Below are 21,950 nucleotides of genomic sequence, written 5' to 3' on the forward strand. Positions count from 1 at the left end.
AGATGAAATTCTGAATTCTTCATCTTTTTATCTCAAACCCAATTGTATTCAGTGTATTAGACAAACAAAGAATTGGTCTTGATGTTCCAGTACTTTTAGAGAGGACCGTATATGCTAAAACATGCACCATTAAAAAGTTACAAAATTCAACAAGATTTTTGTGAATTACTTGTGTAAAGCTACTTTTTCGTACCGCGATTCATAGTACTGAAATTAAATCTTGAATGTGACGTGGCTATTGTGGGTGCGTAAAACGGGCTGAAAATAGTGTTTGCATTACCACCTCGAGTTTGAATTCTGTAAACCAGCTGCAGAGCTTCACAGATCCCATTTCAACTGTCATTTAGTTCTTTTTTATACCAGTGCCTGCGAATACCCAATCCCACTGTCTCTTATGCGCAGGTCCCGCATTCTTGAAAAGACGAAAAAATGGTCCAAATGTATGAATGGCATCTCTGATGGCCAATCACGTAGCCGAAATATTTGACAAGTCCGAGCGCCCAAAGCCAACGATTGGCTGGATCCAACCCTTCACTGTCAGAAGTGTGGCGGGATTATCTGAATTCTAAAATTTTTCGGTTAGGTTTGTTGGTATTACAGCAGGCCTACGGACAGCGATCAGACAATAAGCTAAACCAACAATAAGAAAGATTTGTCATGAAAAAGTAGTCCATTGAATGTCTAAATATTTAAACTACACGTTAACTGGACTCGAAGCTAAACGCGCCAGCTGGCATTTTCTCTACGAAATCCTCTCATTCAAATGCTGCAAGCTGGGCTAATTTGGCTAGCTATGTATTAGCAATACGTGACTGCATATTCTTGCTTGTTTCAGTTGTTTTTTTGTTTTTTTTTCTTTGCAGGTAGCGTTATCTTATTTTCCTTGCTGACAGATAATTAGCTACATCTAGCGAGTAAGAAAGCGTTTCACGTTTGCTAACTAGCAAGCAAGCTACCAACATGGACTAGGACATGTCCAGCTAATTTTGAACTGTAGCAGGACATCCAGATTATCTAAAACTTTACATAGCCTTGGCAAAAGTAGGTAAATTAACGTATTAGTTAACGTTATCAAATTTTGATGATGGAAAATTATCACCAACGTTGCGAGTCTTCTGGTCATGGAAGAGAAAATAAATTTAACCGAAAGAAATGTTTTCCTGGCGGAGTTGGAGCGTCTTCTCATGGGAGTTATGGAAGCGACGAAGGGGAAAGAAAGCCAAAATTTGTAAGTAAACTTAACGTTACGGAGTGTATGTATCTGCTTAGCTACATTAGCTAGCCAGCTAACTTGCTAAAGTTGACTTCATCCATGCTGGGGCAGAACGATACGTGTTCACTAGTTAGCTGGCTACTGCATTGCGTCACACTAACTTGTATAATAGCTAGCTATTTTATATTAAATTATTGTTAAGTTAGCTAGTTGACTTGGGTAGCATCAGCTAACATTAACAATATAGAAGGACCAACCTAATGCTAGCTAAAAGTTAGCTAATAAATGATATAGCTAACGTTAGCTGAACTGTTCTTACACTGTAAAGTCATGTAACGTTAATCCAGGCTAGTCTAACTCGCCTCACTGTACACATGGTTTGCTAGTCATGTTAGCCAACACTATCAGCTAACTTAGCTGTTAGTTTAATGTATTACTGAAATACTGTATTGAATTGTTTTCTTTAATTCATTTTAATGAATGTGTTTGGTCATGCAATCTTGTCTAAGCTACTCAATCTTAGCTAGGAACGTTAACTTCAGATAGGGAGGAGCCAACTAAGCTACCAAACGGTGTTCCCGGGCAGACCGTTTCTCCGGAAATAGCAGAAATAATTTCACTGTACATTAACTCCGATAAGATCAGGAAAGACGACAAGAAACACCAGTTTTGTGACATTCTAGTAATCCGTTTGCGAACTGGAGTTTAAAGTCTGGAGCTGCTGGTTAATGTGTAAGAAAGATGGTGTAATTTTGATAAAGACACTTAACCATCATCTTTTCTGCTGTATGAATGGGCAAGGTTAGGAGTTATATGAGCGACTACTTGTCCTGCAGTCCCCTCCTAAAGTATTGGAACGGCAAGGTCAATTCCTTTCGTTTTGCTATACACTGAAGACAATTAATTTCAAGGGAAAAGATGTACATGATCTGAATTTCAGCCTTTATTTCCTGCTATTTTATCTAGATTTGTTAAACATATCTCCTTTTGCAAAAGTATTGGAACATGTGAATGACAGGTGTTTCTTGTTGCCAAGATGTGTCCTGTTAGATTGATTGATTAAACAATAAATAGTTCTCAATGTCTACTCTTGGTTTTAGCCATGGGTTATGCCTGTGAAGACTGCATTTGTGTTAGAAAAGATAAACCAATGTGAAGACCAGATCTTTGGGAGTAAAGCAAGCATGACATCATAAACAGTCTCCACAGGGCAGGGGGTGAAGGTATCCCAAGCCACCATTTGAAGAAGACTTTGAGAGCAGCAGTATAGAGGCTATACCACAAGAAGCAAACCACTCATCAGTTGTAAGAATCGGAAAGCGAGATTACAATTGGCAAAGATGTACAGAGATGGGCTGCAAAAGTTCTGAAACAAATTAATCTCTACCAAAGTGACGGAAAGGCCAAAGTGTGGAGAAATCTGCTCATGATCCAAAACATACAAGCTCATCAGTAAACCACGGTGGAGAAAGTGTCATTGCTTGGGCTTGCATGGCTGCTTCTGGAGTGGGCTCACTAATCGCCATTGATTATGGAACTCATGATGGTTGCAGCAGGATGAATTCAGAACTCTACAAACGCATTCATCATGCTGCAAGATGGGTTATGCCTGTGACTCAGAACACACTGCCAGCACAACAAAGAAAAAACGGCAGTATTTTGTTCAAGGGTTTTGAGTAATACTGTGAAAAAATTCCAAAGATCCTTGTAGTTCTGAACTGTAGTGATAACAGTAACTATTTGTAGAGCGCTTTCAGTGCTCAGATTAATGCAATACATTTAAAATAAGGCTAGAGAACAATAAACAGGCATGTTAAAACCTAACAACCTAAGGACTGAATTATAACACTAAAAAGCATTTTTAAACCATATATTTGGAGTGAATTAATAGCAAATGAGAAATAATTCTGTAACGATGAGATGCTGATTATCAACCACTTGAATAAATCAGGAGGAGTGGAAAGGTCAAAGTAGACCTTACCAAGCTAGTACCGTAAACCGTAAAATTGTATCCAGTTTTGCAGAAAATATCGAACGGCTAGCTACTTGCCGAAGGAATGAGACCACTATAGTCCATGAAATCCAGGTAGAGAGTAAGAGGTGTACTACAGCTGTATGAGCCGTTCCTTATGGCTCGCTGACTTTGCCAAGCCAGGGATCCTCTGAGCTAAATCAAAGGGTAAAATTAGCTGGCGGATTAGTCTGTGTAATCCTGTGCTGGCTGGCCGTGCCAGCCTGACTGATGCTGCTGGTATTGTGTCTACGTGTCACCATATGAGCAAACAAGCGGATTTGTTGGGACCACGCCGTAGACTCCTGCTTCAGGATGTGGCCAATATGGCAGGTCTGTTATGGTTGGAGTGTGGGAGGATTTAGGGGCTTGTGTTGAGATTATTGTGGCTTGTTAGCCACTTTGAAGCCGGTCACTGAGTTCAAGGTGTTTGTATGGCTTTCTGTGGCAGTATTACCTGCTTGTTTGATTGCGAATGGCACATTTGTAACCTGAAGAAATCAAACTTGGCCTTCCGGAATCACAAATGCCGTGTGGAGTTGTTCATTTTTCTCCAATATCACTGGTCTGTTTAGTTTTTGCTGTTTCTAGTGAGTCATGTTTCATTATTACCCTTATAATCACATGGTTAATTAAGTTTTCTAACAGCTCATTCTTCTCATCTGCTAATTATTTAGCAAAATGTTCATTAGCTGCTTGCTTTAATCAAGTCAATTAGTCAAAGGCATTGGAATTCTGGTAAATTGCCCTTTTGTCCTGGGCACCGTCTCATGGGCAAACGCTGTGTGTCTGATTCAAAACCTCGATTGCTTCTATTGGTAAATTCAAGTATGACCGCTGTATAATCTTTGTATTCATTAAGAGACCAAGCTTATGTTTGTAACTGAAGACACAATGCCTTTATTCACTGTTGGCTATGGGACAAAGTCTGTTGGAGTCCTCTTTGCACTTGGAGAGATCTGTTTGCACTCGGGCTGCCCAACCCTGTTCCTGCAGATCTTCTATCCTGTCGGTTTTCACTCTAACCCTGACAAAGCACACATCGTAGAATCAGGGGTGCCAAATTACAGCTGAAATGAAAAACTACAGGGCAGTAGATCTCGAGGAACAGGGTTTAGCAGCCTTGGTTTATATAAAAATCAAATGCATGGACAAATGTGTTATTATGCATTTTTTAACAAATTAATATTTATTTTATCTACCGTTTGTATTAAAGGTTTAACGTGACAGCCCTCCTGTCACGGGATGGGAGTGGTTGTTTTCCAGATTTAATCTGACCCTCATTAGCAAGAAATTAGGCATTTCTTGCTAATAACCTTACTTTTATAGGCTGTACGAAATATCTCACAATAACTGTTCACAATACTATGCTGTATCAATGTTTTACCCCACCACTACTACACATACAGGAGGGAGTCAAACTCATGCCTTGCACAACATACTGCAGAAAAAGTAGTGCCAATACCTTTTCAGAATTTTGGAATTGACTTGGAACTGAAGTATCGGTTCTTGTGGCACCCCTACTTACAAGCACCTATTTTGCTCTGTCAGACCTGCCCCAATAATATATCCCTGCTAACCTCCCTGCACCATACCTTATCCTGCCGTCCTACACCCAACAGCAACACAAAATATCAGTGATGAATTGAGGTGAAGAATGTTTTCCAAACTTGCAGGTGAAGGTAAATCTTGCAGCAAGCACATTCACGTCACACATACAGCCTCTGGAGGAGTAACATTGTTGTATGACTGGTGTGCGAGTGTATAATCTGTATGAGTGTATTGTCTTGCTTTAAATCACAAATCTGTCAGTGCCCCTAGACCACCAACTGTGAAGCTGCCAGGACTTCAGTAAAAGAGTAGAATTTCCTTCATGGAACGCATGACATGGCTCAGGCAGTAAGAGCAGTCGTCTGGCAGTCGGAGGGTTGCCGGTTCGATACCCTGCCCTGTGTCAGTGTCCCTGAGCAAGACACCTAACCCCCAAATGCTCCTGACGAGCTGGTCGGCGCCTTGCATGGCAGCCAATCGCCGTCGGTGTGTGAGTGTGTGTATTAATGGGTGAATGAGAAGCATCAATTGTACAGCGCTTTGGATAAAGGCGCTATATAAATTCCAACCATTTACCATTTACCATTTGCATAACATGTTTGGGCCAATATAAAACATACTGTGCTCACTAAAATGGAAAGAAATGTGTACCAAAAAAAAGTCCTCATTTTCCTTTTAACGGTGTTATTCAAAATGACAGACATATTGCAATTAAGTAACAGTGACCTTTCGTCTGCGTTTGCATTGTTAAATGGCTGCAGGCCTGGCATCGCTCTGCTCAGGCCTGTAGCATTACAGCGCGGCGGCGTATATCTCCTGTTATCACCGCTTTGGTTCCAGTGCCTGCCAGTGTCCTCGCCTCAGGCCTGGCGAATACGCTGTCCCGTCCAATACTATAACAGGCTTGCACGGATGATTAATCTCACACATAACCTACTAATCTCGCGCAGGGCAGCCTCCCCGGGGGCGCCCGGCGCCGGGATCCTGCTGCCGCTTCTCCCACGGGTTCTCTCGGCGCCTCCGTGGCTCTGGAGGCGTCCGCTGGTGGGGCCCGCTGGCTCGGTTCGGTGTGCAGCCTAGTTTCGCGTTTTTCTTTCGCCCGCGGGTCAGTGGGTCACCCCCTCCGCAGCCCTTCTTCAGTGCCTCCTGAGGTGGCCGAACACCATTTTTAGGCCAGCAGCTAACTGAGGTCAGGAGCCAGCTAATCCACATCGGGGAGCTGGGGCAGCTGCATGTTTTTCTGGGCCGGCTAATTTTAAAAGACAGTCCATCCCCACCTTTTATTTATTTATTTATTTATTCATAAAGGATGTGCTATTTAGAATAAGAAACTGCCTCATGCAAAGGTATTTCTGGTTTTCTCTTATAGTCTGGGATGGTGGTTTGTTCTGGCTTTGGCAGAAGCCACCTGCCCTTCCTCCCCTGTGAGTCTCCTGACCCTTTTATTAATGCAATTAAGAGGGATTGGGCCCACTTTTAGCCCTCCCTGGACTTACGCTGGAGGTCACCGCAAGACTGTTGACAGAGAAGTAGGGATCAATTAATCAGACTGATTCCTTTCCTTCTGCAAACGGTTTGTGTCATTACGTTTTAGAGGTGCGCAAGGTGTAGAATTTTGATTGCCGAAGGTTTTACCGCCGCAGAGGGCTGGTGTTAGCATTCAGCTGGTTTACTGGCTTTGTGTCGAACACGTAGCACGACCCACGTTCGGGTAATGAGCACCACTAATGCCGGGGCAGACTATAACCGCCTTTCCCAGGGCTCTATGCGTGCACTTTTCCCAAGTTAAAAAATGCAAGGGCACACGAATGCACCCCAATTAGTGATGTGCTCCAAAATTATTTGTCCACTTAGTACACATCAGCAATTGCTCCTAAAATGGGAGCGCACTTGAGCCCTGCTTCACAAAGTAAGCTCTCCCCTCTGGTGTGTGCTTGACTCCCAGACTGTCCCAGGGTCCATTCTGGCAAAAAGACAGCCTTTACCGGATTCGGTCTCACTTCACTTGGATATCTTCCCAAATTTGTAGTGAATGCAAGATTGCCGTGTAAATCTCAGGAATTATTATCATGTGTGATATTTACTTTCGGCCTACTAATGTTATGGCTCTGTAGGGAGTGGGCGGAGAGCGTAAACAACATCTCTCGTTTTAATAAACTTGTGTGCGCCGTATATGAAAATCCTCCCACTGCTGCATAAGACATTGACGTATTATTGCGATCATTCATAATTTGAGAAGTTTTCACGGGAGTATGAAGGCGGTTGTTCTTGGGTCGGGGCTGTCCTGAGGGTGCGTTATTGACAGCGGGGTGTTATAATCCAGCCCAGCTGTGGCGTGCGGCGCGCTGACAGCCGTCGTGTGGCGTGGCAGAGTCGCTCTGCATAAGCCATTCATCCTGAGCCTGCCACGAGACGTCGCCGCGTTTAAAGAGCGGCGTCCCAAGCCTTCTCTAATCTGCGCACGGATGAGAAAAAAGCCAGTTACTCCGTTAACTGGGAATAATGCTCATCTCCATCATCTCCATCGCGCTGTTCCAGAGACGGGGGCCCGGCGCAAGCCCAATACGTCCTCCTTCCCGTCCTCTGAGGCGAGGAACGGCGCAAACCTGGAACGTGGGTCTTTGCTGCTCTTGTAGTCTGTTGTGTGTAGCTGCTATAAGAACACGGTGAAAGTATTAAACCGCGCAGTCCCCTGAGAAATCCGCACTATCCACTCGATCCATATGGAGAAACTGTGCCATTACAAGAACAGTTTGGACTTCCGTATGTTTTTGACGTCAGAACTGCGCGCTCGTTTGCATATCTGCCTTCAGCAGGGCCCGCCTTGAATCTCAGCACAGACGCTGCTCAGCGCCTCAGCAAGGGTGTCTCTGGGAGTCAGCCAATCAGAACAGCGCTTCAGTGATGAGCCTTAAAGACGGTCACCGTTCTTGGTAAAGCTCATGAGAGGAGCTGGAGACTGCATAGAGATTGTTTTTGGTTCTTACAATCACACAAACGTTGTCTTATGGATATCAGGACCTAAAATAAAACACTGGAAAGGTGTAAATTATGGGACCTTTAGCAGCGTTGTGTAACATTCTTTTAGGGTTGCAGTCATTGACTGACTTGAGACAAAGTGAGTGAAGCTAAAGCTCTGCTCTTTTAGCGGAAATGCTAATATTTCGATAAAGCTCCTGGTTTGTGGAAATCTACTTTGCCTTGGCTGGTGATGTCACAGCTGGTGAATTTTATATTGGAGATCTGCTTAAATACCCGCATGGGCTGTACGCAAGTTTCTGGAAGGATCTTACAATATCTTTTAAGGGCTCCTTCTCCGATTCGCGTCTGGTTTGCAGAGTCAAGTTTGCCGGAGACAAACACAGCAAAGTTTGTCAGACAGGCTGCGCAGATAGTCACCCAGCAGCGTGTCCAACAGCGTTCACCGAACACGCGGCCTCTCCGGGGAGGAATGGGAGCGGCGGAGGGAGGGAGCGTGCCAGTGACAGACAGAGAGGCTCTACGAGCTCAGAGGAGCCAGCCGGGGTCCCCGGCGTGCTCCAGCCCTGATGACACCGACTCATCTTCCCTTGATCACCGCACACGCTCTTAGCCCCCGCCGCGGGGATACTGCGGGTTAGCTGGGATTTCTGGAGCGATCCCGATGAGGGTCCCTCATGGATTCGTGTGAAGAAAGAGGCCTTTTATGCCCCGGACATGGCAGGGTTTATTAAACGCACGTGGGTTTATAAGCCAACGGGCCGAGAGGCAGTCAAAACAGCGGCACGGCGCATGTGCAAAATAGTGCTCAGTAAAAAGTGCTAATGTGAAAAATAAAGTTGCTCCAGTAATATTTGATTGAAGGAAAGAAAAGGAAATTCAGCTTTGGCTGTACAGTTGCATAGGCAGAAGATAATTTGTGCTCACGAGCCATTATGTTTCTATTCGTGTTATTAGTGTGGTTATTGAGTTGTCGCTCATTTTACTTAATGTGCTCAGTGGAAACGGATGGACTGAAACACTTTTCAGTGCTGTTGTATGATGTGCACTCTAGGCACAGGACAATTAGTCATTAGATTGAGTTTTCCTGCTTTAAAGGAAAGATGATTAGGCTTCTGTTCTTTTTTTTTTTTTTTTTAACAGTTTTCAGCCGAATGGACTGCAGAATTTGTCCAATAGGTGGTGCTGTGAACCCAGAAATGAGGCCCTTTGCAGCGTTTTGATCCCGGTTCCCGTCTCTGGCTGACGCATTGGTGTGTGTGAGGTTTTGCAGCCGTGATTACACGTACTGCGAAATGAAAATGGGTTTCAATGTTCGTATTCTTGAAGGTCTGTCGCCGCGCCTCGGAGACGGGACCAGATAAAAACAAAACTTTTCCGAGCCGCCGCGCTCATCCGGCCGTCCTGAATTTCCGGATTTGTGCGGTTTTGTTTTTAATTGCGTCTCGTCAGACGGCAGAGTAATCGATGTTTACGACGCGCGTCGTCTTCCGTCAGCAGAAGCTCCGGGTCTCATTACCCACGAGCACCGGCCATCAAATGCAATAAGGGTACGCGGTGAAGAGAACACGCACCCGTTCGCTCGCTGCCCGGTTGCAATTTGGGGATATATTTGTCGGAGTTATTCATTTTGTGTTGTGTGATAAGAATGGTAAAAGGCAGCCTGTCCTGCCCTGCCCTCATAGTGGAAGGGTGGCCCTGGCTCACGCACTGCGGGCGGTGTGTGTTGTAATAGAATAGGGCTGAAATAGATTACTGCTATTGTAATGGTGTCTGGTTGACTGGAAAGGTTGAGACGGAGCTGCGGAGCTGCAGTTGGTGGCGATAGTGGCGCCGAGGCGTGTGCTGTTTGTCACAGTCTGTGGGCTGTGCTCTGTAATTAAGACGCTGGGAAGGAGGGGAGTGTGTACTCTACAGCGACTGACAGGCAGGCTCCACGCTTCCGCGCTGAAGTCTCTGGCTGTTGCAGTGCGCGCTGGGGAGAGTCTAACTGTGTGTGTGTGTGTGTGTGTGTGTGTGTGTGCGTGTGCGTGTGCGTGTGCGTGTGCGTGTGCGTGTGCGTGTGCGTGTGCGTGTGCGTGTGCGTGTGTGTGTGAATAGATGTGTGAACCTGTGCCCTGACTGACTTATTTTTAGGGTGGAGGGGGGATGGAATACTTTCGGAAGGATTGGGAGCGGGGTCATTGAAGATATGTATGAAGATGTTATTTCCATGGGAATTGATTTTGCTACTGTAGGTCAGTGTAAGAAGACAATGCCACAAATACACATCCTCATAAGGGTATGAGGGGAAGCTGAGTGTGTGTCTGCACTTCAGTAGGCATTCCACACTCCCCTAGTGTCACACATCATGTGTGGACCCAGCTGGGCTGGTGCTCGGGCCCTGGTATCTTCCTGGACGGCATTTCCTGCATCCAGCGGCATTAAAACCACCCGCGAAAAAGCCTTCCCACAAAGGGCTTAAGAACCGGAAATCATTTAGACCAGTGATAAAACTAAAACGAATACTTGTTTTCTCTGAACCGATAACGCCAAGCGAAAAAGACTACAAAACAGAAACATATTTATTCGAGTTCAAGATTAATGTCTCGCTTGAACTTAACTTGATTTATACACTTTTATAAACTGCTAGAAGAAATATTATGAAACGTTTGAATAGTCCAGACTGGGCTTAATGGACCGGGACACAAAATTCTTGGTTTGGTATGTACCGCTTTTTTGACATCACAGTTAAGTACATTTTTGGGGAGGCCTTCAGCAGGAGAAAGAAAAAAAGTCAAAAAATAAGTCAAATATAAAACCGCTTTCATTTACTATGTAAATGGTGGCTAGCTGCCCATAATTTCTTGCTGAGCAGAATTTGGCACATTAAACACTACAGTAAGTCATGAGGATGAACTCGGGAGTTTTAAATCTTAGTCCCACACAGAATTTCAGTTTAACCGCACATGCGTTAAAGCAAGACTAATTGGTCGACTTTCGGCGTGTCCCGTACCAAGAGTCCGGTACTGAAGGCAGGAGATTTTATTTTTCTCCAGCCCTGACAAAGTAGTCGACAGAAGCCAGGTCTCTTCTGATTGCGAATAGGTTGATCTGCAGAAATATACAGGTGAGATGGGCTATTTTTGTTTACATTTTACATTATACTCCCAGTATACATTATGCTCTCACACATCATGTATGTACCCGTGATACATTATTCTCTCATCTCACACATACTGCAGAGTATGTTTTGTGTTTTATTGTCCCTTGCATCCTTTATGCCTAGTTAAGAAGCCTAATGGCTGATGGATTGAAGCTTAACCTTCAGAGGTTCTTGCTTAGCGATGCGTTCATGCCTGCCTGTGTTTTCAGTTCGGGGGTGAGGTTGTCTCAGGTTGTGTTTTTAAACGGGAGGGGTACCTTAAAGTTACAGTATATTTTGCAGCCTAGTGTCATCCTCATTGAGGGTAAACTGGGCCAGGTCATCTGCAAGGTAATGGCTAGGTCCTGCTGCCAAATGCTAACCCACGTAGAGGCTACCTTTTTACACACCAACGGCATCGCTATCCTGCGTGGGTCCTACTTATACAAATGCAAATGCAGCTTTCTGTAACATCACAATGTCTCAATGAACCACTGTGCCTGAGAAGCTATGAAGAAAAGAGTTGAATGGAAGCTGGTATGAACCCTGTTGAGTGACTATCAAGTGGAACATTTCATTGCCAGTTTTAAATGTGTAGCTCTTAAAAATACATTTGAAGAAGCATTTGGGAGATTATTTCTGTAAAGGCAACACAATAAGACACTAGCTTTTTTGTGCTTTCCATCCGTGAGTGAAATAAAGTGGGTGAAATTATGGGCATTGTAAAAAGAGAAAGCTCATCACGGAGAAGGCGTGAGGAGGACGAGTGGACCGCGTGCACAGGCAAACACTGAACGTCATTTCACTAAAGTGATTAATAATCGCTCTCCCATTGAACGCCAGTCCCAACTCCCCCCTCCCCCCCCCGATTGCCTGAAACAAACAGCGGCCCAAACAAACGGTGCCTGGCTGCCAGGCAGAAAATGCAATTTACCCCGAGACACATTTTGTTCTTCCGCGGCTTGGCTGTCTTCCCCGGAAAGCGGCAGTGATGCATTATCTGGTGCGTTTGGAGGGATGGGTCCGGACGGCGGGCTGGAGCGCGTTCAGCAGGCAGAGTGCACTCTGGGAAGGGCCGCGGCTCCGAGCCGCACCGTCTCCCGCTCACCTCTCCCCACTTCTGCTCTTTATCTCCCACAAAAACACTGACCGCAGCGGGCTCGATAAGCCATTACACTTTACTCTGTGCAGATTGTGTAAGTTTGGGGACTGTATCAGGCCAGTTGTATATTTATTACAGCTTGCAGCAGGACATTTTGTATGTGTTTGTATTTGCTTTTGTAGCACATGTATTTGAGATATAGGCCAGTACATTTTTATTTGTGTGCAAGTATGAGCCAAGGTTTTTGCATTTATATAAAGTGTTGGATGTCTTCTTGATACACACGCACACAGGCACTCACACTCACACACTCGCATGCACTCATGCAAGGACGCACCCACGCACACACTCACACGCACATACACACACACGCACTCGTACGCACACTCACCCACTTGTACGCACACTCACCCATTTGCACACATGCACCCACCCACGCACACACACACGCACTCGTACGCACACTCACACGCACTCGTACGCACACTCACACGCACTCGTACGCACACTCACACGCACTCGTACGCACACTCACACGCACTCGTACGCGCACTCACACGCACTCGTACGCACACTCACACGCACTCGTACGCACACTCACACGCACTCGTACGCGCACTCACACGCACTCGTACGCGCACTCACACGCACTCGTACGCGCACTCACACGCACTCGTACGCGCACTCACACGCACTCGTACGCGCACTCACACGCACTCGTACGCGCACTCACACGCACTCGTACGCGCACTCACGCGCACTCACACGCACTCGTACGCGCACTCACACGCACTCGTACGCGCACTCACACGCACTCGTACGCGCACTCACACGCACTCGTACGCGCACTCACACGCACTCGTACGCGCACTCACACGCACTCGTACGCGCACTCACACGCACTCGTACGCGCACTCACACGCACTCGTACGCACACTCACACCCCCACTCACACGCACTCGTACGCGCACTCACACGCACTCGTACGCGCACTCACACGCACTCGTACGCACACTCACACACACGCACTCGTACGCACACTCACACGCACTCGTACGCGCACTCACACGCACTCGTACGCACACTCACACACCCACTCACACGCACTCGTACACGCACTCACACGCACTCGTACGCACACTCACACACACGCACTCGTACGCACACTCACACACTCGTACGCACACTCACACACCCACTCACACGCACTCGTACGCGCACTCACACACCCACTCACACGCACTCGTACGCACACTCACACACCCACTCACACGCACTCACACACACACGCACTCGTACGCACACTCACGCACTCGTACGCACACTCACGCACTCGTACGCACACTCACACACCCACTCACACGCACTCGTACGCACACTCACACACCCACTCACACGCACTCACACACACACGCACTCGTACGCACACTCACGCACTCGTACGCACACTCACACACGCACTCACACGCACTCGTACGCACACTCACACGCACTCGTACGCACACTCGCACTCACACTCACACACACTCACACTCACACGCACTCGTACGCACACTCACACGCACTCGTACGCGCACTCACACGCACTCGTACGCGCACTCACACGCACTCGTACGCACGCACACACACGCACTCGTACGCACTCGTACGCACACTCACGCACTCGTACGCACACTCACACACCCACTCACACGCACTCGTACGCACACGCACTCACACACACACGCACTCGTACGCACACTCACACACGCACTCACACGCACTCGTACGCACACTCACACGCACTCGTACGCGCACTCGCACTCGCACTCACACTCACACTCACACACACTCACACATACACTCACACACACACTCACACACACACTCACACGCACACTCACACACACACACACACACACGCACTCGTACGCACACTCACGCACACACACACACACACACACACACACACACACACACACACACACACACACACACACACACACTCTGTTTAAGGGCTTTGCAGCCCTTTTAATTGGGTGTGTGCTCGTCCCTCTGTAATGAAGAGATAAAGCTGAAGCCCTGGCGGACTGTTGGCTTTCAGCACGCTTAATTTCCCAAATAAACTCAAACGGCAAGAGCAGGTGTCGAGTCCGCGGCAGGCACTGTGGGCCGCCCTTCGCAGTGCACCCTCCTGAGTGACACGCCGAAGAGCCAACACCGCTCACAGACGCCACCGACCGCCTCCGGTCACGCTTCTAACGCGTTCTGTCAACTCAAACTCAAATGGAAGCACCCCCCACCCTCCCCCCCCCCTTACCTTCCCCAAATAATTATCTGTGAGTAGAGGTTTTTTTTTGTTGCATGAATATCTGGGCAACAAGGCACCGTGCACGCCAGGGTCCTTATTAATAAAGTGTCTTAGAGAATGAGAGCGAGAAGATGCGTCTCCTTTTGGCTCGTAATAAGTGAGGTTGGGTTGTGGCCAGGGGACACTTCATTCTAAAGCGGCACTTCTGTTCTTCATGCTTTATGAATGGGAGCCCAAGCTTTTAGGATTCCATTCTGCTCGGGAGAAACTAGATAATCCTCAGGATTGTAGGTTGTAACTCAACGACCTCTAGAAACAGTCCTTTTGCATCCTCGTTAATTATGCCTGTTTCCATTAGACGCTCTATGCCTGTGTTTCCATCAGAGGCTCTTGATTCCAGCGTGTCTTAAGAGCTTCACCTGTTCTGTAACCGCTTGGTGGGAAAGCAGCCTGTATTTTGCATTCAACTCTTGGATCATGACTTCCAGAATTCTCCAAATTTGAGGTAATACTTGTCAACCTACCGACAGAATGTAACTTGTGCTTGCCTGTTACGGATTAGGCATTACAGAAACGACTGCAGTGTCCATACTGGATTCATGCCAGCGCCCCAGCATTGTACCACAAACCTAATTTTGTGTGACGCTGGCCACGTCAGTGTTTTTTTTTTTTTTCTGGGGGAAGCTCTTTGAGGCAGTGGCCTTCAGGAGAACAGGGACTGAATGCAGCGAGTGTGTTGATTTCCCCGCTGAGAAAGATGGGGAAGTAACCGCTATAGTTTACAGGCCCTTCTGAGGACAGAGGCTTGGGCCAACTTACCAGGGAATCTGCCTGTAAAGTCACAGCGCGTAAAACGCTGGAGAGTGGAGAGAGTTTTTATGGCCTGCCGTTCTTGTTCCACTGCGCTGTGAGAGTGGCTGGTTTGCTATATCACAGTAAACCACCAACGTACGGAAACGTACATTTACTTCATGAATCCATCGGCCAGACTGATCCGTTCCTTGTGCTGTCCTAGATGCCCAACACTTTGTGTCGGTAAACTCGTAATGCCCTTCTCATAGCACTCCTATATGTAACATCCATATATCCATCTGCCATCTGATAGCACTGTTAGCGGGATTATCGGTGTATAACATCAATTTACCAACCTGATAGCACTGTTGTTGGTATATGAGATCCGTTTACCCATCTGAGAGCACTGTTATTTTTATATAACATCCATTTACCCATGGCATTGTTATCCGAATAAAAAAATCTATTTCCCCATGTAATGGCACTGTTATCGGTATATAACATCCATTTACCCACTTGATAGCACTGTTCTTTTTTTTATAACATTTATTTACCCATCTGATGGCATTGTTATCTGTATAAAACATCCATTTACCCATTTAATGGCACTGTTATCGGTATATAACATCCATTTACCCATCTGATAGCACTGTTATCTGAATTAAACATCCATTTACCCATGTGATGGCACTGTTATCAGTATATAACATCCATTTACCCACCTGATGGCACTGTTATCTGAATTAAACATCCATTTACCCATGTGATGGCACTGTTATCAGTATATAACATCCATTTACCCACCTGATGGCACTGTTGTTGGTATATAACATCCACATCCGTAGCTCTTTCTTTGGTTCCACTTTTACCTCCTTGACATGGTGCTCATGTCCGCAGCTCTGAGTGTGGGGCTTTGTGGCTGCAGCACCATTTGCACTTGCTCTGGCCCAGTGAATTTAGATTTTTGGCTCCCGGGGATGCGTTTTGCTGATGGTTGTTTGAGTACTGTGGTCTAATTACAGGCTACAGACAGTTTCCACCTGCACCAGTGCCAGTCATAGGCTCATTCAATTACAATTTTAAATTAAAAAACCATACAGCACACGGACCCTGTCGCCCCGTCCAGATAAAACATTCACCCTTAGCAGAAAGAGGGGGGACAAACAAATGGCGTATAAAAAAACAAATTACCGCACACAAAAATGGAACTTAATTAAAATCCTTCTGATTTGAATGGAAATTAAAACGCCCCTTTATGGGACTTTATTTGGACTTCATTCTTCTGTACGTCAGGTAATTGGACTGTAGCTCACAGAATATTTTGTTCTAAATAATGGAGCAAGTTGTACCTAAAATGGCGGTTTTGGGCAGGGAGGACATTGCTGTAAACGGGTCCAGCACTATGGACCTTTTTCTTTCAGGTAAAGTATCTGCCAAGAACTTGCAATCGCAGCAGCGATGTCTCTCTCCAAATATAACGCCACTGAAAGCTCAAAAGTGCACATTTTAATTTCTTCTACTTTCTTCTACTGTTCACAAGTTTTGTCAGTTAGTGTTACAAAATGTCTGTGAGGTAAAGTACTGTTAGATAGTGGCCCCGTAGTTCAGTAAAGACGGTGAAACGATGATGAATCTCCCATCAGTACTGGGCCTACCTTCTGTTAACATTGCATTAATTTGTTAAAGCTTTAACCGTTTCAGACGTTAGGGCTTCAAAGGGCATTCAGAATTGGATGTGGTTCGCTGTGTGTGTGCGCTCCCTCTCTGCTCTCCCCGTCTACTCAGTCCCACAGAACAGCTGTGCGGCGGTTCTCCGCTTCTGCTCCTCGATCCGACGTCTTGGAGTCGACAACGTGCTGACCGAAAGACCACATTGCACCCAAAAATATAAATGAACTGCAATTCATTAACTGCGATATCATTTGGAAACCATTTTATTTTCAGTTTTTCCATTTTGTCAGTCGTGCTTTCCCTGAAATAGTTTTGGTGGCCGCCAATTAATTTCCTATGTAGGAAAAACCCTGGCTTTTAGGTTATGGTATTATGGTTTTATGTTTTTCTTGTTTAGGTGTCTAAGAGAATTTGTATGTCATTATTTGTTAGCATGGTTAAATTGCACTAGTGCTTTTGTGGGGCTGCATCTACTCGCTGGACTGAGAATATTGGTTGCCAGGTCTGGCTCTATTGCTCATATTAATTAGATGAATGCACATATGTTTCTGCGATATTGTTTGTCGCTGTGGATAAGAGAGTCTGTTTAATGAATGTAATGTACTGGAGGATAAAAGGATATCAATCTTTGTGCCTCCCCTCTTCCAGATGTAGTTCATTTAAAATCTGGCAGCCCTGTGTGACTTATACTGCGCAACAGCCATGTCTGACTTGAGCATCTGCTGTTTTAATCAGTTTCGTTTTGTTTCGCCGTGGACCACTTTGCTCTCATTTACACAAGAAAAGGTGACCCAGAACTTTGAAATATGTTTAAATGTCCAGTTTAAAATTCAGTGGAGCGTTTTCTTCCCGGGCTCGAGCTTCTCTGCGGCTCATCTTTCAAGCCACATAAAACGTCCAATAAAAAATGTGGCTGGGAAAAAATATTTAAAAAGCTTCATGGTTCCGGTCCTTGTATTTAGTCATTTTTACCCGCAGTGCATTGAATAACCTTCTAGCCGTCATCACTGTGATTATGAAGCACTCTGCCAGTCCTGGGGAAGTCCTCTGACCTTTTCAACAGCCCCCCCCCCCCTCTGACCCTCACTGAGGAGACCCTTGTGAGAAAGCAAAGGCTGCCCAGCGCCCCAGCCGGCCCCTTTTCTTATCTCACCCAGCCGTTATTAAACGCCACTGGACGCATGTTCCAAGCATGAAACGCAAATGGCAAGTTTGAAAATAGCTGCGGCCGAGTTGCAGGCTGTGCAGCGTTTAACGTGCCTGCTTCCTCTCCTGGTGGAAAGCGCGTGGTTGCGGCACGCGGGTCTGCCGCCACGGCCTCCCTCTCCGCTCGGCTGTTTTTAAAATGGCCGACAGCCTGAGACCTCCCGGCCCGACCTTGAGCGCCGGCGCCGGGGTTCCGCCGCCGCGCGGGACGTGACGGGGAGACGGACACGGGCCGGGTGCACGTGACCGGAGAGATCCTAAAGGCAAGTGACAGCGGCCATTAAAGCGTTTAGCCGCCGCCGGGGCCCCCGGGCTGCCTTTTGACTCCATTTACTGCGGTATATCAGGAATGTAGCATCGCGCTGATCCGCCCGACCCCTCTCCGCCTGCCTGTGTGAGACCGCAGCCACTGAGCATCCCTGGGCCAAAACTGCTGTTCTGATCTCATTTACCTGAAGGACCACCGTCCTTTTAAGGCTTTCGGCAAGTGTATTTTCCAACGTGGAGGTTTCTCAGGGATATGGAAAAACGAAAAAAAAAGAAAGAAAAAGAAACCCCTCAAGAAATGTGAGCAGCAGTTATTTGTGACCGCAGGAGCTTCATCAGCGGGACATGCTCTGAATGTGGGGCTAAGCTTCTCGTTTGCATCCCCCTAAAAACCCAAGCCATAATTGCGGCGAATCTGGCCTTTCTGGAGCGCGGGGTGAAGCAGAAATGCCATTGGCCTCATTGGTAGGCAGCGCACCGGCATCTGCTTATTGAGCAGGACCTTCTCCGCCAAGCAATCGCAGAATGTGCCAGCAGCGCTTGTGCCTCCTCACAACATGCGTGATTGCAGTAATGGTGCAGTTAACATTTGGGCACCCACCAAATTAAAGCCTTTTCCCTTTTCCCTCTTTTCAAATGCCTTTGTGCGGATGGTGACCTTTACTTTGGCTGGCTATGATGAATAATAACTTTTTAATGTGCTAGTTTTTTTGTAAAATGCAATAAATAGCCATATTTGCCTAATTGTATAGATATGAAAAAATGTCTCGCTGACACTCATGAAATGGCCTAGTCTAATGATATTACTACTAAAGGATTCGGTTTGTGTAATTCAGTAATGCTGGAGTTTCATTTGAACTGGCTGACTGTCTCCTTGACGTCTCTGCTGTTCTCATTTACACACACACACACACACACCTTACCTGTGAGTGATTGCAGGTTTCATTTGATGCTCCTCTGGCAAACGCACCCTTTAGCCCATTACACGGTTCCAGTTTTTGGACCGTACTTGGTACTGAGTCTGCAGTCATCTTAGACAAGGCGGATTAGTCGGCAGTGATGCTTTGCACATAAACACAACGTACGCAGCATCATTTGGAATTCGATGAAAGACGGCCTTGGTATGCTTTAAATGTTTAAAAACCATCATACATATGGTTTTTCCTCCCTTTCTGCGTTTGAGCGGCCAGTCTTGCGCTGCCACGCGGTCTCCACAGCCCAATCGAGCCCCAGCTGCTTCCTTTCACACCTCGCCCCACAAGCCCACCTCCACACGGACACGAGCCAGAGGAAGACCCCGCGCGTGTGACTTAGCTAGCCCATGGCAGGAGCCCAGTTGAGCAGCACGTGTTGCTGGAGAGCGATGAGATGTGGATCCCGGCCAATCAAACGCTTCCGTACCCAGGGTCAGGCTACGGCCAATTACACATCGGCCCAGGGGGGAACCTTCCAGAACCGGCGATGTAACGTTCGCACCCCAATGCTGGACCACATGTCTCTCCCACGCGTGAGAACAGTGCCTGGACTGCATGAGCTCCCCAGCCCGCTCTAAAAGCATCCATTTTCACAATGTGTTTCTGCATCCCTATTGTGTATTAATCTACACTGAAAGAGCAAGTAATTTGTCGAATGCCCTGCTACTTTCCATGTACGTGTGCATTGATTTATCCCTGCATTCATTTACAGTGTTGCAGAACAGGCTCTCCATCTCATTAAATCAACGCTCCAGTATTTTACATAAATCTCATGTGGTCTTATAGATTTTAACATCTCGCTGCTTGGTGCTTATGTTGATGCACATTAAAATGTCAAGAGATGTTTAATGTGAAGTAAAACAGTGACTGATGCATTGGAAATCAGATTTTAAGAGCTTAGTGTGGGCTTTGAGGAAGTTTTTCATATGAAAAGGACTGTAACTTTTTTTTATGCTGTGTATATATATATTCTTTACTTCTAATTGAGAGAAACGCGAACGGCAGGAAAGAAGGGAAATGTAGCGGTCTCTAAATTGGAGGTGGGCGAGGGTGTGTCAGTTTCACAGGGCTATAGAAGCCTCCGGAGCCGTGTCAGACCGCCCCAGCCCCGCTGCCCGACTGGCCAGCCTTCAGCCACCACACTTCACACCGCACAGAACGTCCTGTATTCCCCCGGTCTCCATGACAACACGGCTCCTGGGGGGGGGGGAGCGGAGCCCTTTCTGAGCCATGCAGAGACAACCGTCAACACCTGGAGTCTGCGGGGGGGTGCCAGAAATCAGCACTAGAACAAGAAGAAGAAGAAGCAACAACGGAAAGGAAACTGTTTTAAAGACCCTGTGCAATCATATTTTCTTAGAATTAAAGTGTTATTTTATTCTCCAGCTACGGATATACTTGCTTTCTCTTTATCACTACTAAACATGAGTTGGCGGTCTATTCTCTAGTGCGGTGGTTCAAAAACTTGGTCCTGGGGGACCCCCCCCTGTATATGCTGGTTTTCATTCCGACCACAACTGCAATCCCAGAACATTAAGATATAATTGATGTTTTGAGGGATTATTTGCCCTCGTAAACCGCATTGTCAGGAATGGCTATGCACACTGAAGAATAGAATCCCCATGCTCATATTGTGCTGTGTTGCAAGCAAATTGCATAAAAAGGCTACTTCTCTTTAACTGATAAACGGGAGGACTGTGGTGAATCAATAGACTCCTAATTGGTGAAGTTGTGGACACCTGGCCACTGAAACTAACCACCTGGAAGATACAGAATTAAAAAAAACAAAGCAAATTATAAAGAGCCAAACCTCCATTGTGTTGATTAATTTTAAGGGAAAAAAAACAATGAAATAAATTAAACGCATGTGTTGAGCAACCTAATTATGAGCCCGTTGATTAACCTCCGTCATCATTTGATTAAACAATTAGACCTCTTTTTATATACTTGTTTGCAATGTAGCACAATACTAACATGGGAGTTTAATTCTTCATGGCAGGCATAGCGGTCTGACAGAATGTGGCTTCAGAGGGCAAACAATCCCTCTGAACATGAAGAGCACATAATTTAGAAAAACGAGCAGCTTGTTAAAGTTGTGTAAACTGCAGTTCTGGCTGGAAGGAAAGCCAGCAAGCACCGGCACTCCAGGCCTGAGTTTGGGAACTGCTGCGGTGGATACTCATTTAAAGCTCACTCCTGATTGGCAGCTCATTAAAAGGTTGCACCGTTGACTGGTTGACAGGCAAATTATGTATGAAATGCATTTTGTAAACATTCAGTACCAAATTCCCCTGTAGTGGGCAGCATTTTAAAAACTTTTTTTTTTTTTTTTAAGAAAAGTTTAAACTTTTTTTTTTAAACAGAATAGTTTAGATTTTTTATGCCAAAGTAGGCTATTCGTTATCTTTGGTGCTTTGTGTGGATTTGCAACGGTCCTGATTACACAGGGTCTTGTAATGGAAATCGTAAGCGCGCGGGTTATTGGCCATCCGAAGCGAGTACACATTTGAGGAGAGGAGAGGTGTGTCTGGGTTGTTAATTGAGCCGGCCAGGCCCATGCGGCACATGGCGAGCGGGGTTCGGCGGTACGGCGGTACGGAGCGCGCGGGGGTAATTGATGCAGGTCCGGGTCCACAGGAGGCATTTATCTTGCCCTTCATACCTCCTTACCCCGCATCGATTTCTGTTCAGCCCTGATTGCCTCCGTCACCCTGACCTCTGTGGCCAAGGTGGACGCGGTCCTTCGAGACCGGCTGTCAGGCCGGTCAAT

At 46.4% G+C, this 21,950-nt stretch overlaps 1 protein-coding gene across 2 annotated transcripts in view; it reads left to right on the top strand.

Annotated features, from left to right (window-relative positions):
• The first annotated feature begins 852 nt into the window (after positions 1-852).
• Positions 853-21,950, top strand: part of LOC133116456 (protein diaphanous homolog 3-like) — a 354,934-nt gene continuing 333,836 nt past the window's right edge. For both annotated transcript variants that reach the window (XM_061226003.1, XM_061226004.1), the window contains exon 1: positions 853-1,228. In XM_061226003.1, the coding sequence (XP_061081987.1) occupies positions 1,082-1,228 (147 nt within the window). In that variant the 5' untranslated portion in view covers positions 853-1,081. The remainder of the gene's footprint in view (positions 1,229-21,950) is intronic.

Source organism: Conger conger, chromosome 17, assembly GCF_963514075.1.
Source record: "Conger conger chromosome 17, fConCon1.1, whole genome shotgun sequence".
In the NCBI taxonomy this organism is placed as follows: domain Eukaryota; kingdom Metazoa; phylum Chordata; class Actinopteri; order Anguilliformes; family Congridae; genus Conger; species Conger conger.